The sequence below is a fragment of the Fundulus heteroclitus genome, chromosome 4 (genome assembly GCF_011125445.2).
Source record: "Fundulus heteroclitus isolate FHET01 chromosome 4, MU-UCD_Fhet_4.1, whole genome shotgun sequence".
In the NCBI taxonomy this organism is placed as follows: domain Eukaryota; kingdom Metazoa; phylum Chordata; class Actinopteri; order Cyprinodontiformes; family Fundulidae; genus Fundulus; species Fundulus heteroclitus.
In genome coordinates, this window is record NC_046364.1 from 18,821,451 (window position 1) to 18,840,692 (window position 19,242).

The window sequence follows — 19,242 nt, forward strand, 5'->3', positions numbered from 1 at the left end:
ATTCTGCTATTATGAAGCATCACAATTAATAATAAATCATTGATATAGAAGAGTTTTTCATCTCAAGAGGTTCGTCAGATTACACAGTAGCTTTGTAATTTTGTTGTAATTTTTTGTTCCCGTGCAGAAAAGCAACGAATCATACATATTTAATAATTTTCCCCGATTGTTTTATGCAAGTTCCCATCAGCTAAGTACGTAGATTAGAGAGCACTTCAGAGTTATTATCATGGAGTTAGTTATTTTGGCTAGGTTTGGAAATAAACAGCTTCAAAGTATTAATAATATGGAAAGAAAACTGTTTAGACAAACTGCTTAAACAACTGCATTCATTCAGAGGTGATTTCAATAAGCAATATGCTTCCCCATTTATCCTGCAGCTCTTAATAATAAAGAGAGCTGTTATTTCATAAAGAAAATGTTTAAATAAAATCAGGCCTGCTTTCGTACGTTGTAAGTTGTAAGGATTTGTGCCGGGTGTGCCTGTGTTGCATCCTTTTATTGGAAGCCAGCAGCTTGACATCTGTGAGGGTTCTCGCTGTTGTTGGTCGGCTCCAGCCTTCGTCCTACTGGGAATACATGGCCTTGAGTCTGAAATGTGTTTACGTTTTGAGCATGTTACAAATTATCTGCTAAGGATAACTTTGCGTGACTTGGCAGAAGCCCTCACCTTGCTCAGATGTTGTTTGGGTCAATCATATTTCATAGGCTTGCTCTCTCAATTTCCCTGTCTCTATGTGACAGGGGTTTTCCAAGCCAGATGTGAACCCTTGCAAGACGTGTTCTCTGTGTCGGTGAGCGTTTCTGGGGGAATCCATGCTTGTGTTTAAATAACTAAATGCATGTGTTGGCAGCCCGCCCGTCAGTCTGCACTATTTTTTTCTACACTGACAAGGCCCCATTTTTTACGTTATGCAAAGTAAACTTGGACCAACTTAATGTATCTTCCATCATAAATGAATGCTCATACCCTTGAGGTGCATTACATGTAACCCTCTCTCATCAGATTGAAAGATTCTGTGTTATTTTCTCAGGATTGTCCAAGGACACAAGCATTTTTCCATATATTTATTTGCAACATGCAAGAAATCGTCTGAAAAAAAAGCAACAACAAAAATAAACAAGAACAACATATTTGCATATGATACACTGTATTTGCTTTACTGTTAATAGGTTTTCTCAACAGGATAATGCAAATTGCAGAGTTAAAGAGTACATTGGGTTATCAAAACGGGTCATTTTACTATAAGATCGAAATTACAGCCAATAACAGATCAGACCTTTTGTTTAAGTATGGATATATCACAGTGGATATTACAGACATGCAAAAGCTGTGAATAAATACCAAGTTTGTCCTTATTGTTGATAATGAACAGAATAAATAATGATGAATTTTATCACAGTATATAAGGAACACACACCTTTGTCTTCAAGTTCCCCCAGAGCTTTCTACGCTTAGTGGCAGTTTTATTTATGGCAGATTCATGGCTTGGTTCATGGAGTTCACATGCAGTTTAAACCAAGAAAACGGGGTTGTGACGATGTTCAAAGCAACATCCACGGGATAGCTATGTGTTTCTGTTTAAGTCTGATGTCTTGTTGACAAGCTAACCAAAGGAGTTTTATGAGCATGGGGATATGACATATATTTCGAGGTTTGTTTTACCCTCTAGTGGAGAAAAAACATGAAAAGTAAAGCATTGCTTCACAGTAAATTATCCAAGTTTGTGAGAAAAACAGGGGTAAATGTCCTTTATACAAACAAGGGGATTAGAGCAATACATGATAAAGTACTGCAACGCTATAGCCATAACTTGTTTAATATTCATGAAATTAGTGTATCAAATAATGACTCTATATTTCTATATCCTTCCAACTGTCACTCGATCATAATAGGAATGTCTGAATAGAAACTAAAGAGAATCCCTATGAAAGTAAATATCTTATCCACTTGTGTAGAGATCTGAGAGAGGTTATCTCAACTATTACGCTGTTTGCTTTCTATTTATATCTTGATGTCTGTTAAGCAGCAGCAAAACCTTTCAGCATTTCAAAATAACGCCTTGACAATGAAAAGGGAGTCAGTGAGCAGCTACAGTGTATTTGACCAAAGTTGATGCATAAACGACAAACGGATCTCACACACACACGCGCGCGCACCCACACACTCACACACACATCAATCACAGTTAGCTTTACTCGCCTCTGCTTGTTCATATTTTCATTTACTACGTGCACTATTTCAGCTCTGTATGAATGCATCTGGTGTAGTAGAAGAAGGTAAAGACAAGCCCAGCTTGCTTCAGCACTTTTTGGTCAAACCAGCTATCCCCTCTGGACCTTTTTCTTATTATTATTAAATACATCTCCTCATCTGGCAGCTTGGTGGTAAATCCTTTGTAAATAATACAGTCCAGACTGTATGCACATCATTTTATGGTTTGGTAAGAAAATACTTCTGTTTTCTAACATTTTATAGTATTTACTTCAAAATAACAAAATAACTTTAGTCATACTTTTATAGTTTGGGATATTGGTATCTTGCATGATGGAGATTGTAGTAGTTTAATATACGTTGTGGTTTTTTTCAGCTGTTAACATGGCTGCGTAATGGGAAAGTGTAGCGTGATGTTGATACTGAGAGTACATGTGTCTGGTATGATATACATATAAGTGACATAATCCTGCAGTTTGTGTCAAAGTCTTTGCTTCGGTCACTCTCCTCTCCTTTCTTCGTCCCAGCATTTCATCGGGATAAAGTGAGATGCTACGTGCTCCTTCCTGGTCCTCTTCCCCCTCATTGGCCTTCCCCGCTGATTCAGAGCTATGAACATTTCTCTGTCTTTATTTGTGGCGGAATAAGCATTGTATTTGTTCTCTAGGAAATTCTCCTTAAAGTCGCAGTTTTTACCGTAGGTCTTCTGCAATGACAGCACATCAAACCGTTATTGCAATGTTCTGTAACTCGAATTGTATGGCTGCACAATAACAAGCTGAAAACAGCACATCGGTTTAGCACTGAAAGAGAAGCATTACCTTGGCTTGCAGATGTCCAGCCTTGCTCATGCAGATATAATGCTGGCTCTTTACAGCTTTGATGGCCAGTGTGGGCCCCTCAGACACAGTTCTGATCTCCAGGATACCTGCCAGACAGCCAGGCAGTAAAGAAAATGAAACACACCGCAGAGCAGATAAGAAACTGTCAACGTCCATCTTTCAGTCCCGCTCCACGCTGCCCTCAACATTCATCTTCGTTAAGTAAAACGATGGAGGTTCCTGTGATTAATCAGTCTGTGGTCTCTCTGGCTTAGTTCAAGTCTTGTTAACTTGCCTGGGTGGTCATTACACAAACCGCAACCTATGCCATTGCACATATGGGAGACAGATTAAGCCCCTCTCCCCTGGGATTGAGAAAACTGCCTCCTTGCTTGTGCTTTGCACGCTATAGTTTAGTTCTGCTCTTCAAGTCTTTGCGAAGGCAGACCATTAAAGGTCAGACTTTTTTTTTTGTTATTTGAATCTAAAAGCAAGAGTTCCCTAATAAGAGATGTCATGCCATCAAACTGAGGTACAATCAATGTAATATCTTCAAAGTATGTGCTTAAAAATGCTAAGTAAGCTCCGGGCATGTTTTTCTTCCATTAAAATAGACGTCCTACTAATCAACAGCATGACTTATTGTATCATTAGCAAAGATGAGAGTAGTTGTAACTTATCCATTAAGACAGATTTAGAAACTGTATTTGAGTGAAACGATACGTAGGGTTTATTCTGTTTGGATGTTCTTCTCGTTGACTTGGACAAACATCTAACCGTGAAATTCAAATCTTTTTCACATAAACACATGTATTTCAAGAACAGCAAAGGTCCACATGACAGATTTTTGATTAAGCTAAAGCCTCGCTGTCACTTTTACTATTATATGTTAGAAATGATTTCATTTGACAAGTAGAGAAAAAACAAGGAAAACTCATCTCAAGTCCTTGAGTGACATTAAGTATGCATGCATCTTAGCCAGATCACAAACAGATGGTAGCGTCCCAGTCTGGGAACGTTGTTTGTGCTCCGGTTGCTCTTTTAATTTGTCTTCATAATTATGACCTTTGACTGTTTGGCTTAAATTCCCCTGACCCCGCCTTTGATTAAAAGTACAGCTAACCTTGAATCCTCGTTAACATTCAGTCATTCATTCTTTCCTTAATTCTCCTTTCAACGAGAACGAGAAATGTAACGGCACAATTTGCTCTTAACGTTTGGTAATTTAACCCACTGGCTGGCCAATGTTCTACATCAGTTCCAGTCGTTCAGTGCATCACGAAAAGAAAAAAGCACATTCCCACGCAAATTTAAAACATTTTGGCCCTGAGGCGGAGAGCCTCTCAGATAATCACCAACTCAAAAGGATTAGCCATCACTTGCTGCTGCTGGCAAGGCAAGCAGCCCTGTGGTTAAAACCCCAATTGTGCCTTTTCTGAAGATCGTTGGCGATTACAGCAGATACTCTTTCAAGAACAGGATATTGGGGTGGTTTTTTTCAAAAGTATGTCTTTTGTCACACTGACTCTACAGGCACTTCTATATTCCAAAACAAACAGGAGCAAAGTTTCAATCGTTTAACATCTGCTGCACGATAGGTTCTTCCTGTGTCTTTCAGCTCTTTATACAATTCAGTGTGTAAATGTTCTATCTTCTTAACAAATTATAGTACACAAAGAAAAGTCAACATGACAGAGCTGTAGCCCTACTTTACATGGGCCTTTTATGTCAGAACGGCAGTGATTTATTGAAGAGCTAAAAACTAAATTTGCTTCCATTTAAAATAAATGTCATTTTATACATCTAGTATCAAAGGATTTTTGATTAAAAGAAAGAATAAAAACAACAGTTATTGTGCTCTTGGCGTGCCAGTTGCAGCCACATGTGGGTTTCTCAGATTTTCAGTCTTTCATTTCCAGTTGTTGCACAATACGTCCTTTCCGTGAGGCATCTTTCTTTTAAAGCCAACATTCTTGCCTCAGCCGCACTGTTAGATAGGAGGAAACGATAACCACGGAAAACATCCTCACTGTGACTGAGACTTGTAGTCACATCCGTAAACAGAAACGCTGAAAGAATTTAATTCCACAGCCCAGATTTGAGCAGTCCGGTGTTACGCTGCTGCTGTTAAAGCTGGCAAATAAGATTATAGTAGTAAAAGTTTTCCCTTTTAGCTGAATGAAGTAGCAAAGATGTGTTTGTAACAAATGCACCATTCTAATCCTCAGTTCACACGAATGTCAATTTTTGCCCAATGGCTGAACGTGACCCTTTAGTTGTGGTATGTTTTTACTTTACATGATTACAGCCAGAATTTGGCTTTAACATATTAAAGCTCCCAACTTGATAACACTAACGTTACTAACATGAGGATAAATCTGTAGAATGAGATCACCTGGACGTTTCTGTCACGCTGACCAAACATGCACTAAACTCTCAATATACTAAATCTTAAGAAGAAAGGGTCTAAAATGATTTAAAAACATTTAAAGCAACAAACTCTTGCATATTAGGGTTAATTATATAAGTAGAAGACTGAAGAAGCAGTAATGAGCCTTAGCATTTAAAATAAAACCCCATCCTTACTGTAGCAGTTGGTGGGATCTTGAGTTCCCGTAATGTTGCCAGAGTCATCAATCGTGAGGAACCACTGTGTGCCGCTGAACAGCTGTCGAAAACGCACATCTCCTCCCTCCATGTAATCATAGTTCCTGGTGTGGCGCTCGTGTTTAGAGCAGTTCATGATGGCAGTGCGTTGCTCTGGAGTGCAGGCACTGTAGACCACACACACGCTGCCAAACAGAAAGATGGCGTGCAGGTAGAGTGCTGAGAACAGGCTTTGAAGGTTCCATGTCAGCGTCCATTTGCGCATTATAATGCAATGCTTTGGGGATCAATGAAAAACATGCTGAAAAGCGAGCTCGCGAGCTGAGCGCTGTCCCTCGATGGCCGGGAGCTCCTGACCCCTGCCTTTTATCCGTCAGGCGCCTGTTTCAGGGACTCCTGGTGGGATGTTCAACAGCGTGGCCCGGAGGAAGACTTTGCGAGGCTGGGTTGAGCTCAAAGGTGAGAAGTCTCATGAAAAGGAAGATAGCTGGCAGAACGGAGACATTGTTGGATTGTTAGTCCACACATGCAGCGTTCATCAGCTGCTTGAGGTGATGTTCCAACCAGCAATGTAATAATCCAGATTAGGGACTGTTGTGCCGGTCGTCACTGTAGAAGAGATTGGGTTGCAAGATGTTTTACTAAATACATGTTGAACAATACAAGTAGAATGAATAAAAAAAAAAAGCACCAAAATCAAAAACACTTGGGTTTTAAAGCTGTAACCTTCCCCAGGATATTTCAAAGTGCTTCTTCGGATATTTATTTCTCGTATTTGTTATAGAATATCACCATTTCGACACAATGATTCGCCACGGGGCTTCTGGTCATGCATCCCACAGAGTAAAATAGCACTCCGGATTGCTTCATAACAACATCATCTCTCTTCCCTCAGCAAAAGTACATTAGCAAACGATACCTGGAGACTGACGACTTACATGTGTTCTGAGTGACCACGGACGTCGTCGGACACGTGCTCCTTGTTCAGCGCCGGCGTTAAGGCTCCTCAGGTCTGCAGCTGTATTTGGAAAGGTAAACCCAGTTCAGTGATGCGACGAAGCCAAGCAAGAGGTGGAGACTGCTGTCAGTCCTCATCTAGCCTTCCCGGTTTCTGGCAAGCTGACTCTGTGCATCTTCTTTTGTGCACCCCGCTTAGATAAATGCCTGCTGCTGACCTCACTTGAGAGCAATTAGAGCCCAACCAGTCAGCTGTCCATGGCTGTGATGCAGCGGAGAAACACCCTCTCTCTGGCTCTCATTGCCACTCACCCACCAGACATGAGAGGGAGCTATAAACTCTCTGAATCACCACACACTACTCGGTACGAGCTGTGAAGTAGTTTAAAAACATTTACTCGCACACTCATTCTTGGGGAATTCGCCACAACTTCTCTTAGCAACGTCCTAAATAGCTTCATGCGGTGCAAATAACAGACCTGACTCACACACATTACAAAGTTTATTTACTCCAATGACAAAGCTTTGAAGAATTGTTCACCTTTCACTTGAGATGTCATAATTAATTGGCGCTTTTACCTGGCACACGGAATCACTGGTGAGGATCTATTTGCTCGAGGGAAAACGGCAGAGCTTTGTTTCTCATCCTAATCAAGTGTAGTAGGGGAAGCAAATGATGTTATCCCTGACTGGTTTGCATCTAAGGAGAGAAAAACAGAAGACATCCCTGCTAAGAGCTAGTCTTCGCTGTGTCAGAGGTCATGAACTGATTCACTGTTTGTATTTAAAGTTTCAATCTATTGCTCTGAAGACATGGCCTTGACTTGCTACTTCAAACGTGTTTATGGGTCCTTTAATGACGCGCTCGCATATGAGACGGTCGGGACTCAAAGTCTGCGAAAGGGTCACTGACAGCAGCACGTCTCCTCATCTATTGTGTCCCTCTGGCTTGTTCCACTGTGCTTTTTCATCACTACAGAAACACTTCACGTTCTGGTCTTGTACATTAGGAAAGTAAACACCGGCTGAACAGAAATTACATTACATGACTTCTTGCACATGTGCCATATTTCACACGGGTTTCGCAAATTTTGGAGTGGTACGTGTAAAAGCTTGTTTGCCACATTGGAGCGATTTGCAAAACTTCTGGAGCCATGTCCAAGGGCCATGTAGCCCCTGATAAAGTCCACTGAGGCCGATTATTTCAAGAGGGGCCAGACATAGTGATTCCCAGAAGCCTACGAAGTGAGAGACCTTGCCTTGAATTAAAAACCTGGACCCCCGTCTTGCAGACGGGTTTACAAGCAGAGTTGCCATTGTGACTTCGGTACATTGCATGAATCAATGCATGTTTTCCCTGGAGGCTTTTGCTTTATGGGAGGAGCTGTTTGGCCATGTTGCCATACCGTTTGGTTGACAAATTGAGATGAAAGCCCAAAACCCCTGACCTGTGTTTATGAAATGACCCCTACTTGCTGTGAAACAAGGTGGAGCTGATTGGTGCCATGTTGGAGAGTGGCCTCGGCCTCATTCCTTCACCTTAGGGGGATAAAACTTTAAAATTATCGGTAATGTAGAGATGGGAGGGGCTTTCACTGAATCCCCCAGATTGCTGGGGAACAACAATGACTCAGTTATTTTTTTATTATTACATTATGTTTTAGTGTTGAATGATCTGCCTTCTGTCTGTTTATGTACATAAATGCAGTGTTGAGGAGTATCCATAGCTGCAGTATTTTGTTTGGGCCCAGAGATGGTGAAGATAAGACACCATCTGTGATGTCAGCTTCACCAAGATCTGTTCAAACAGGGGCTGGAGATGAGCTCTTCTCATTTCCCGTCTCCTCCTTCATAGCAGGTGCCACAAAGAGAACATTACGATTGCACAGTAGGAATGGTACTAGTCAAAGTTACAAAACAAACAAACAAAAACAACCAGAATTGTAATTAATTTCTTAAGTTTAAGTAACACCTGGTGAATTGTGCCTTTCTCGGCAATGCAGATGCCTGTAGAAAGGAACATGCTTGCAAACGCTTCATAAAGTCCTACAGTGATTCCCCTAAACACTTGGACTGTTTGTGCCAAGAATGCACAGATTTTGGCGCAGTGAGTGCTAATGCACATACACCTGGTGTTTTAAGCCTAATCATGTAGTTAACGGCAACAGTGTGAGAATAGTAAATAGTGTGTGGATTTACAAAGCTTATACATTTCAGGATTTTAATTGTTGCGGCTCCATCTCCATAAAACACCTAAAGGCTGTCTGGCAGCCACCAGCTGCTCTAAACACCTCTAATGTGCTTGTTGTTCTCGGCCATTAAGCGAGGGAACATGCAATACGTTTCTGCAGAGCTCACACTTAGGTGAAAATTCTTTCATCCTATACCTATACCTTCTGATTAATGAAATCCTGATTTGAGACAGAAGGTCTTGTTTCAGACAGGAGGATCACAAGTTCTAAAGAGGTTAATAACATTTAACAAAACACTTTTTAACTGTTTATAGAATACGTTTTAAAGACATTTAGTTGTTAAACATAAGGAACAACAGCATCTTGTTTTAGTAATGATGCTATTAGGAAATGTTTTTATTTGAAATCAGACACATGCTTCATATAAAGATATCACTTTGTTTTTAACCACTATCTGATTAAAAAAAGGTTGTTTAGTTGCCTTGCAAGCATTTTTGTAAGCTTCAACAATGATGTTGAGGACTTCAGCTCCACAGCTTCTCCTAAACATGACCTGGATGCCAATGAGAGAATCATGAGGTTACCTCACTACTCCTTTGAAGAAGCTAACTTAGACACATACAACATTTTCTTTAGAGTAAAATACCTCTTCCTACACACTAATAGATGCATGTGGACCACAAAGAAGTTGTTTATCAATTGATTGATTACAGGTCTGATGACTAGGAACCAGGAAACTGAAACTGGCTGCTTGTAAAAGTCAAAAATATTACCTGAACTTTCCTGCTGTTCAGATGAAGCTCCTGTAGTTCTCCTACAGAGCAGACACATTGAAAAGAACAATAATAAAAAAGAAGAAAGAAACCTGTACAATAAACAAAAGCAGATGTTGGAAAAACTATACAGAAAATAGTGATGATTGTTTTATAATGTGCAAATATGCTATACAGAAGAACACAGAAATAAAATACATTGTATTTATTTTTATTTATACTATGCTATTGAATGTTCCTAAAATTCTTTTTCTCCTGTTTTTGTTATTTAACCAATACTTGAGTATATGGAGGTGATACTTTTACTCCAGTGGGAAACATTTAGTTTATCGTGTCAATAAATTATCTTCACAGAAATAGCTACCAAAGAAACAATCTCTTTTAACTGGAGCAAGTTTCTTTACTGTTTCTTTATGTCCCTGTCCGGTGTAAGTGGATGAGGACCCAAATGCAGAGCACCGTAGTCACAAAAATTTATATTTAATCAAGAAACAAAAAAATGTACAAAAACGGAGCACAGGTAAGGGGGAAAAAAAACAGAGAGTAACAGGAGAAACCAGCAAGGGAGAAATGAATACAGGCGGCTCAAATACAGAGGAGGAGAGAGTTGAGGTTCAGTCCAAATACAATTGTAGAGTAAGGACTCTTTAGCCAAAGCGGAAGTGCGTCAGTGGTCACCATGATAAGTACTGTCTGAATTGCGCAGTCAGTAAGGAAGGAGGTAGGAAAAGTAGCTTGTATGCTCTCTCCCACGGCTAGTTTTGTGTAGGAACCTCACGACATCCCTTACTGGTCCTAAGAACCCTTAAGGTATCCCACAATCCTTTGCATGACATGACGTATCAGCACAGCCCCCTCATGAAAATCAACGAAATTGAGCATTTTGTAGTTCGTTTTCGAAAGTCTGTAGGCGCAGATTTGACTCACATCATCCACGAGCATTTCCGTCACATAATGACGTCGGAGTTAAAAGGCTGTCCGAATTCGGCACACCCGTCCGAAACTTTCCTCCCCACAATATACTGTTGACCCTATGGAAGGTCAAGGAACAGGAGCAAGGAGCCGTAGCTAGTAGCTATTATTTAGGGTATGGATGGAGCCAGAGAGCGCAAGGAGAGCAGGTGGAAGTAATCAGATGACTATGAAAGACAGCTGAGGATGATGAAGGCAGGGAGCTGAGGGAGAAGGGGAATAGTGCACAAGGATTTGGAGAAACATAGAAATCAAACAGAAACAAGATCCACCAACCAAATCACAAGGTAAAAATAAGCAAACACTGAAGGATGAAAAACTGAAGGAAGCACAATCCCAGGAACTTAAAGAACCAGTCCAAACAAGCACGCATTCTTGGGGATCATGACAGTCCCAGCTATTTTTTTTTTTTTTTTTTTACCTCTGGGTCTCTCGCACTGAGAAAATATCCAACTAAAGACATACCCATGCTCCTATTTCGTCAGATATTTTTTTTGCTTTTTTAATTTTGTCCTATAGGGTTACCAGTATTCTAGGTGAAACGGTAACATTCCTATTGTTGTTGCTTTACGATAGTGTCAGTCTGATGATCAAGCATTCGAAGGACTGTAACATAAACAAAGCCTAGTGCTGCGATCAGAAAGGACTCGTACTCGAACTTCATGTCCATGTTTGTGCACATGTTTCTGCACTTACTTGTATCTGTGATTGCAGGTAGTTTGGTTTTACAGGCTAAATGGCTGCCTGCTGTTGGAGGATCAAAGGCCCGGCAGTGTCTGAGTTTACAGTAGCTTAGGAAGTGCAGTGGCCGTGAGGCAGACACACAAGGCCTGCGTGAGTGAACCTCTTTAAATCTCAATGACCGAATGTCTTCATTCCCATTTGCCCTACTTTATTTATCCCTCTCCTCTTTCTCTTTTTAGCTGTCAGTTCTTTGCTCTTGTGACAAACCGAGGTTAACATTTAAATTCTTAAAAATTCTTTTTAATTGATTCCAATCGTTGGATGCTATGCTGAATGCCACTGAAGCCAGCAGAGAGTCTGGAGGGTTCGGATGATTGCAGTGTAACACGCAAACGTGCCAGCTCACCATGAACTCAAATCCCGTTCTGACTTCAGCTCCAGACTAACCACCAGCTCTCGTTTCCTTGCTTTGAAATTTGTCAGCCGATAACTTCCGACATAAATTTAAAGTAGCTTACAGCAACATTTCGAGACCTCATGTTGAGTGGCATAAGTCTCGAGTTTTTTCCACTTTGCTTCCAAGGAGATAGATTTCACTGTTGTGTGAAGATCTTTCAAAGTGTGTTTTTTACTCGTTTTCCGTAGTTGAGTCTGACAACTTTCAGAGAATATGGGGGGGGGGGGGGGGGGGGGAGTTCGGTTGTGTGTTTATTTGTTAAACCAATTTTCTATGAAAAAGCTTAATGCTAAAAAGCATTAAAATGCCGCTGTGATCCTTAATGTACTCTTCTTATATGCAGAATGTCACAAGCAGTTTTCCAGTGTTTCTTTCTTTCTTTCTTTCTTTCTTTCTTTCTTTCTTTCTTTCTTTCTTTCTTTCTTTCTTTCTTTCTTTCTTTCTTTCTTTCTTTCTTTCTTTCTTTCTTTCTTTCTTTCTTTCTTTTGTTTTTTGGTTAGAATCAAAAAATAACATAAGAAAATGTTTTAGCACCAACAAAGTGATTCCCAAGCAGCTATTAGATACAGCTTTGACAGAGAGTATCTGTCTGGCTCAAATTCAGGTCATATGTATTTTGTGCTCATAAATCAGAATGTGTAGTTGTGAAAATATTTTTCCACATTGTAAACCAAAATGTCTGAGAATTTTATGTTTGCGCATCCAGAGATAAAAATGTATGTGTGCGCCAAAAAAATGTTTGTATGTAAAAAAAGTTACAAACGGTTACACAACTCCAAAATTTTACACCACAAATCTACGCATCAAACTCTGCTGTGAGTTTCAACTTACAAAAGTATCCATCTTTACGGGAATGTTCGTCCTCTCAGCTGATTGGTCGGTTTCCCTGCCAATCAGAAAAAAGATCGGTTTGGCTGTCGGGGTTGAGCGCGACTGCAAGTCCTGGAAGAGTAGGTCATGGTAAAGCTGGAGAATGGTGCTCTGGCTGAAAACTAAATTTAAAAAAAAAACATATATGAATTATATATTATGAGTTATTTTGTTTTGGCTCAACTAAATGATAAAGTAATGCTGGCTTAAGCAGCAAGCGGCATCTTTTATCTAAAATGATCTAATTGATAAGGGCTCTATAGTGAAAGCTGAAGTGCGCCAGCGGCCGGCATGATAAGTGCTGTCGGAACTGAAGCCTGTATGCTATCCTTTAGCATAGGGCACTTGCAATGTCCCTCATTGGTGCTTAGGAGCAATAAAAAAACATAAACCTTTGCATGACATAACATATAAGCACAGCCAACCTCACAGAAATTAAAGAAAATGTCAGAGAAAAGAGAGCACCCACTTTGTAGTTCTTTTTCAAAAGGCTGTAGGCGCGGATTTGACTTGCATCATTCATGTGTGTAATGACATGTGACTTAAAGGCTTTCTGAATTTGGCACAGCAGTCCGAAGCGCCTTTATTCCCCACGATAGACTTCTTACTGTTGACCCCATGAAAGGTCAAGGAACAGGAGCTAGGTGTAGGAACTAGAAGCTATAATTACAATATATCGGACAGAGCCCCGGACTTGCAGCCTTGACAGTCAAACCCATGTTTCTGATTTGATTGTTAAATTTCTGATTGACATGACTTTGACCAATCAGCAGAGAAGAAGAAAAATCTAATTAAAATGTGGACTTATGGGTTTTACTCGCATGTTTTTGCCGTGTATCTGTAGATAGACCTTAAAAAATGTAGCAAGTATAAACATTTTTTACATTCTGTAATTATTTTACACAAATATAAATCTTTTTTGCACATACATAAATTCCTATCTATGGATGCACAAAGATAAAATCCTCAGACATTTTGATCTACATTCTGAAAAAATTTATTTACACATTCTGATTTACTAGCACAAAAAAATCTGACTGGAATTTGAGCCCATACAGGTCTCACCCCCGACTTCTTTTTGTTGTTGTTCTGATTTGCTTGTTTACTAAGCGACTGTGAATATGTTGCCGATGTAATACAGACCAAAAGGCTAAAAGCAAAATCAAGTTTGAACATTAAATATCATAGCTTCTTTGCTATACTTTGCAATAAAATTAACTGGATTATCATCAGAGAGTCATTTATCAGAATATGTTTTTAGTATAATTATCGGGCATTTGTCTTTTTGAGGCTGTCAACGGAAGCTTGTCGCTGTTTCCTAACTTTTGCTTGTTGTGTGTGTGTGGTTATAAATAAAGACTGCACAGAAAACAAATAAAAAAGCATCTGTGGTTTGAGTAAAAACTTTAAAAGATGTTCAGGCTGCCGGGACGAATTGTTGATCGAGCCCACTTTGAAGTCTTAATTACTGGCTCATTGGATGCAAAGTATTCGGAAAATAATCTTGGTTCAAAACTTTTGCCCTTTCTTCAAATATTAACGTGCAACCAGAAAAGTTGCATTTTGGCTAGCTATTTATATGACTTCCTTTAAATAGGACGACAATATTACTGATTTTAATCCCTCTTATGTATGTGAAGTTCTTCTTTCGTTGCTGGCACCTAGAGCAGCGTCAAGAGTTTATTATTGTTTCCACTATCGCCACAAAGGCTGCTGTCCACACTTTAAAAGCATTCCTGGAGAGAGAAGAGCCTCGGATTGTCTCTGTGTCTGTGCTCCTTGCCCTGACTTCCAGCAATGTGTCTGCATTTGTGTTTGGAGAGTGAACCACCGCCACTAAGGTCGCTCTATTCTTAGCCCAGCATTAGACTGTTTGGGTTTAGCTTTTGCTTTCTAAATTCCACAATAATTGGGGATCTCTTGGGATAGAGCCTCACAACATTAACTCCAGCTATGAATAACTGCAGAGCCTAACAAGCACGAGCTCACGGACATGCAGCCTACTCGCACACAGACAAAATAAAATAAAGCTTGAGAGGTTTTGAAAAAGATTCACATATATATAATATAGAGTTTTGTGGAAGAAAAAAAGTGTGCACAAATTAAGGTTTGTGTTTTCTAAAAGCAATGGGCAGTACTCACCATTTTATTCACAGTGCAACAAAGACAGTTCTTTCTGTGGTAACAGGCTTCACTCCCACTCTGCTGGGTCCTTTGTAACTCTCGCTAACTGAGTCCCGCTTGCTCTCTGAGTTAGTGCTGTGAAATCCAACACACGGCAACAGGATGTACCCTGTTCCTCTGTCTTGTTTGAAGTGAGAGATTTAAACTCGTCATGTTGCTTGGTGTCGGCCAGTAAATATTATTGCCCGCTGGGGTTTTGTCTGAAGTGAATTTGAGACACTTCAGATAAGAAATATTCAGTCAGGCCGCATGCGATGGGATCTGCGTGTTTGCCGGCTTCCAAATGCCTCAGGTATGGTTAGGTTCATGTGCAAACTTGGGTGATTCCAGTCAAGTGTGTTAAGTTAAAATGTTCCTTATTGGCACAACTTTAGATATTTAATAAAATGTGAATTGAAAAGTGGAATCTGAAGTGCAGTGATAGTTCATCAAGGCTCCAAATATTAGAAAAGTGTAAACGGATGCCTTATTTTCTAGAGGAATCTGTGTTTCTGTATTTAGTTGTTGCGCAACACACATGAAGTTCTTCATTTTTTCTGCATTGGAACGAGTGTGTTACGTCTTGTGAACTGGTGTTGTGGTTCTCTGTCTGGGGAATACACTGATCCCACTTAATGTAGGAACAGCTGTCAGGGATCCCAGTCTTAATCACTCACCGCCTCAGCTTGTATATCAGAAAAAGCACAGGCTTGCCTATAAACACATGCTCTACTTTAGCAAAGGAGGCTCTGAAATATGTGCTTTAAAAGTTTATTTTATTCTCCACAGTTTCTTTTATCTAGTTTTATTTTTCAGGAAAGGACTTTGCAGTTGTGGCAATTCTTCAACACATGACATATTTCTTGCCATTCCCTATCTAATTAGGAATTACTGGAAAATTTTAAACAATTTACACCATTTCTGTACAGGTTACATTTCTGTGTACAATTTATTTGTTATCTTTCAGTCACATTCGGAAGATCAGCACGGCATAGTATTTGTGCTCAATATGAGCAGCAGGCTTTCCTTCCTTGCATTACGTCGTCAGATCATTTGTTTGGAAAATCAGCATCCATGTCACCTTCGTCACATTTCAGTGGCAGAAAAACTTCCCAAAAAAGCATTAATTCAAATAATGACAAAACGTTTAAGGTTTGAGCTACTTTAGATGTCCGATGATTTTCTCCCTTGATTGGTCCAATTCAGAAACTATAATACTATGGACTGGAAAGACTGCAAAATCTTGTAGTAAAAGACATTTACAACATGTAAAGGCTTCAGTAATACAAAATGTCATCAATATTATCCAATAGGATATATAAAAATATTCTGTCCGATGATATGTAATAGTAAAAATATGGATAATTAGACATATTCTGTGACAGGAAGACAAATACTAGAAAATAGAAAATTACTTCACACTCGTACTGGCTTGAACTTGTAAAGCGCTTTAACTAGTCCAGCGACCCCAAAGTGCTTTACAGCTTCTCTCGGTGCAAACAGTCTGTGAAAGTCTCCCGTAATACTAACCTTTTAAATGTATTTAGAGCAGTTGTTGGAGGTTTTAACTAGTTCACAAGGATCTGAATGGTTTGTTATCTTCATATTCTTTTCTTCATCAACCTGCGTGGGTATTTTAAACTGAGGCCAATGAAGGTCACCTCAAAGTTTTTCTAGTGCAGAAAGATACAATTCTCCTATTTTTAACACCACCTGAAAAAAATCAAACCATCTCTACATTTTTGTTCTTCCTTTTTTTCTTTGTATTTTCACTAGCATTCCTCCACTTCATTAGTTTTTATCCTCAAATCTTAAGCTGTTTTGCTGCATTTATTAATGAAGTGTATTGTTATTCCCCCTTATTGACATGACCTACATTTTGAAATCGGTGCACTACAAACATTGTTGTTTGTGAACCTTGAGTTTTGTTAAATTTGCTATAGTGATACGATAAGATGGTAAGTTGCGTTTCAGTTCTGGAGCTTGAAAACAGATTGAGATAATGACCTCAACCAGTGACTGAGCCGAAGAGGCTGCATCAAAGTAATTATCTGAAATCAATATTCTAGATAACAGCTTGTACTTGAGGCGATTACTGTCACGACCAATTTCAGAACTAAAGTTACTTTCCTAATTAACTCAAAATACTTCCAGATGGGTGTCTCAGTCACAGCTTTTGTTTTCCTTGTTTTATTACCAATTGCCCTTTTCACATTCACGGTGTGTATGTCTCTGAGGCCATTCACCCGAAGGGGGGGCAACTGTTTTGTCTTTTAATTTAAAAATTTAAAAGGGTAAAGCACCACCATGCCATGACTATGGAAAACAGACCAAAGAATAGAGAGCTAATAAAATATCATGGCTCATCTAAGTACAGCACTTTATGTTCTAGTCTCATCATTAAAAAAAAAACTGTATGATGGGGTTTTAGACAGCAGGGTGCAACGATAATAACATGGGGAAGGTTCAAACACAGCAAGTGTGTTAACTTCATAAAAGCAGGCAAGCACTGGGCTCCATGCCGTTAAATGGGGCACTTAATGAACTTGGCATGAAGCTGCATTACAGGGGGTTCAAAGGTTGGGGCGGTGAGACAAAGCTGTTCTGCATGTTGTTTCTGGTGTTGCACTTGTGGGTTTGATCTGAGGGACTTTTCTACAGAGTTTGTATGTTTTCCTTGCTATTAACGAATATGTCTAGTCATCAGTATTTTTACTACTTTACTTCATGGCATTTAGTATCACTAAGGCCTCCACATGTAAAAAAATATATATATATATATATTTTCCAGTTTACCAAATCTTTATTTGTGTTAAATCTTGGCCCCATGATGACTTTTTTTCAATTGATGTGCGGTGAGTTTTGGCACAGCCATGCATTGATTTGTTCTAAGCATCCATTCAGTGCATGGATGGGTTCAGCGTCACCTGGCAACATTGTAATGTAGAGCTGCGTATCATCTGCGTAGTTATGGTAACTAATCTGGTTTCTTGTTATAACTTCAGCTGGTGGGAGCATATAAATTGTATAGAGGGGGTCCCGGGATTGAACCTTGGGGTACCCCACGTGTGACTTTTGTCTGTGCTGATAAGAAGTTATATATTGGTACAAAGAAGTTCCTGTTCTCTAGGTAGGATTTGAACCAACTGAGAGCTGTACCTGAGAGTCTGATCCAGCTCTCTAGTTGCTTTAATAATATATCATGTTCAACAGTGTCAAATGCTGTGCTGAGGCCAGATTTGTAGAGTGCATGACAATAAAAAAAATCAGCTCAAATTCTTGATAACCGTAAAAAAAAATGTATTTACCACATTTGTAGCAGAAACAATCATCTCATTCTGAATGTGGATAAAACAAAGGAGATGATTGTAGATTTCAGAAGAAATAGGAATAGGTCCAACACTATTACCATCCTTGGACAAGAAGTGGAAATGGCAGAGGAGTACAAATACCTTGGTGTAAACCCGACTGGAGATGCAATTGTCAAGCTGTCTACAAGAAGGGACAGAGTAGACAGTACTTCCTGAGGAAGATTAGGTCCTTTAGAGTTTGCAGCAAGATGCTTCCGGTCTTCTATAAGTCTGTTGTGGAGAGTGTGCTCTCCTCTGCCATCATCTGTTGGGGTAGCAGCATCAGGGCCATTGACTTAAAGAAGCTCAACAAGTTTATAAAGAAGGACGGCTCTGTTCTGGGGACCCAGATCTTCTGGAGATGATTTTGTAAAAGAGGACTCATGAAATTAAGAACATTATGGACAACCCTGAGCATCGACTTCATTGGATTGTTGCACAACAGTCCAGTGAAGTCTTCAGTCAGAGGCTTCTCCAGAACTGCTTTAAGACAGACCGCTACAGGAAATCCTTCCTGCCCCATCTACAACAACTCGTTGAAGAAATGCCTGTAACACGAGTTACACCAGTATTTAAATTCCCTTTGGGATTAATAAAGTATTTTTGAATTGAATTTGCGAAAGGGGGATCAGGTTATTTAAGTTATTCAGCATGTTCTATCTGGAAGGTGGATTAACAATGGAAATCAGCCTTGGGTTCATTTTCTGGAAAAAATTTTTAGGGTGCCAGCACTTTCAGTCATGACTGTATGTTTAAACCAAATTTTGTCGGGTCTTGGGCTACGGATGGTGCAGTCTAGTATTCCTCCACTAGATGGTGTCAGCGAGCATGGTGGCTGAGTGAAGCGGCTGGTGTTACCCATCAAGCCTCATCAGGAGAGGAGTATTTTAGGAGCCTGCTGCCAGCACTTCTTCTCCTGAGTGTTAACCAGTGTGGTATGACTCTAGCCTCCCTGTCGTTCCTGACTCTTAGACTTGGAAGAGTCAGTCTTATCTCATGTGTTCATGCTTCCTAGGTTACTTCTGCGTACTGGATTCTGCTCCAGTTCGGTTCCCGTTCCAGAGTTGACTTACACCAATTCAAGTTGTTTACTTGGGCTGAACCCCGTGGCCTCCTGTTTCCTTGGACTCACCTGTGATGGAACCCTGCTCACCCTCCGTCGTGTTCATCATATAAGCCTC

The 19,242-nt window shown here is 39.9% G+C and overlaps 1 protein-coding gene across 7 annotated transcripts; it reads right to left on the reverse strand.

The window, feature by feature from the left end:
- Positions 1-1,053: 1,053 nt before the first annotated feature.
- fgf7 (fibroblast growth factor 7) lies at positions 1,054-14,858 on the reverse strand. 7 transcript variants are annotated; one of them, XM_036136216.1, is made up of 8 exons: positions 14,691-14,858; positions 12,510-12,564; positions 9,566-9,606; positions 7,180-7,300; positions 6,582-6,661; positions 5,623-6,252; positions 3,037-3,143; positions 1,054-2,921 (listed from the first exon to the last, which is right to left on the reverse strand). In XM_036136216.1, exons 6-8 carry the CDS (start codon positions 5,906-5,908, stop codon positions 2,715-2,717), a joined length of 600 nt encoding a protein of 199 aa, XP_035992109.1. In that variant the 5' UTR covers positions 5,909-6,252; positions 6,582-6,661; positions 7,180-7,300; positions 9,566-9,606; positions 12,510-12,564; positions 14,691-14,858; the 3' UTR covers positions 1,054-2,714. The 7 variants fall into 7 exon arrangements, with proteins under 7 accessions (XP_035992109.1, XP_035992108.1, XP_021179537.2 ...); XM_036136215.1 differs by having other exon boundaries at positions 12,510-12,670; XM_021323862.2 differs by lacking the exon at positions 12,510-12,564.
- Between the last annotated feature and the right edge of the window lie 4,384 nt (positions 14,859-19,242).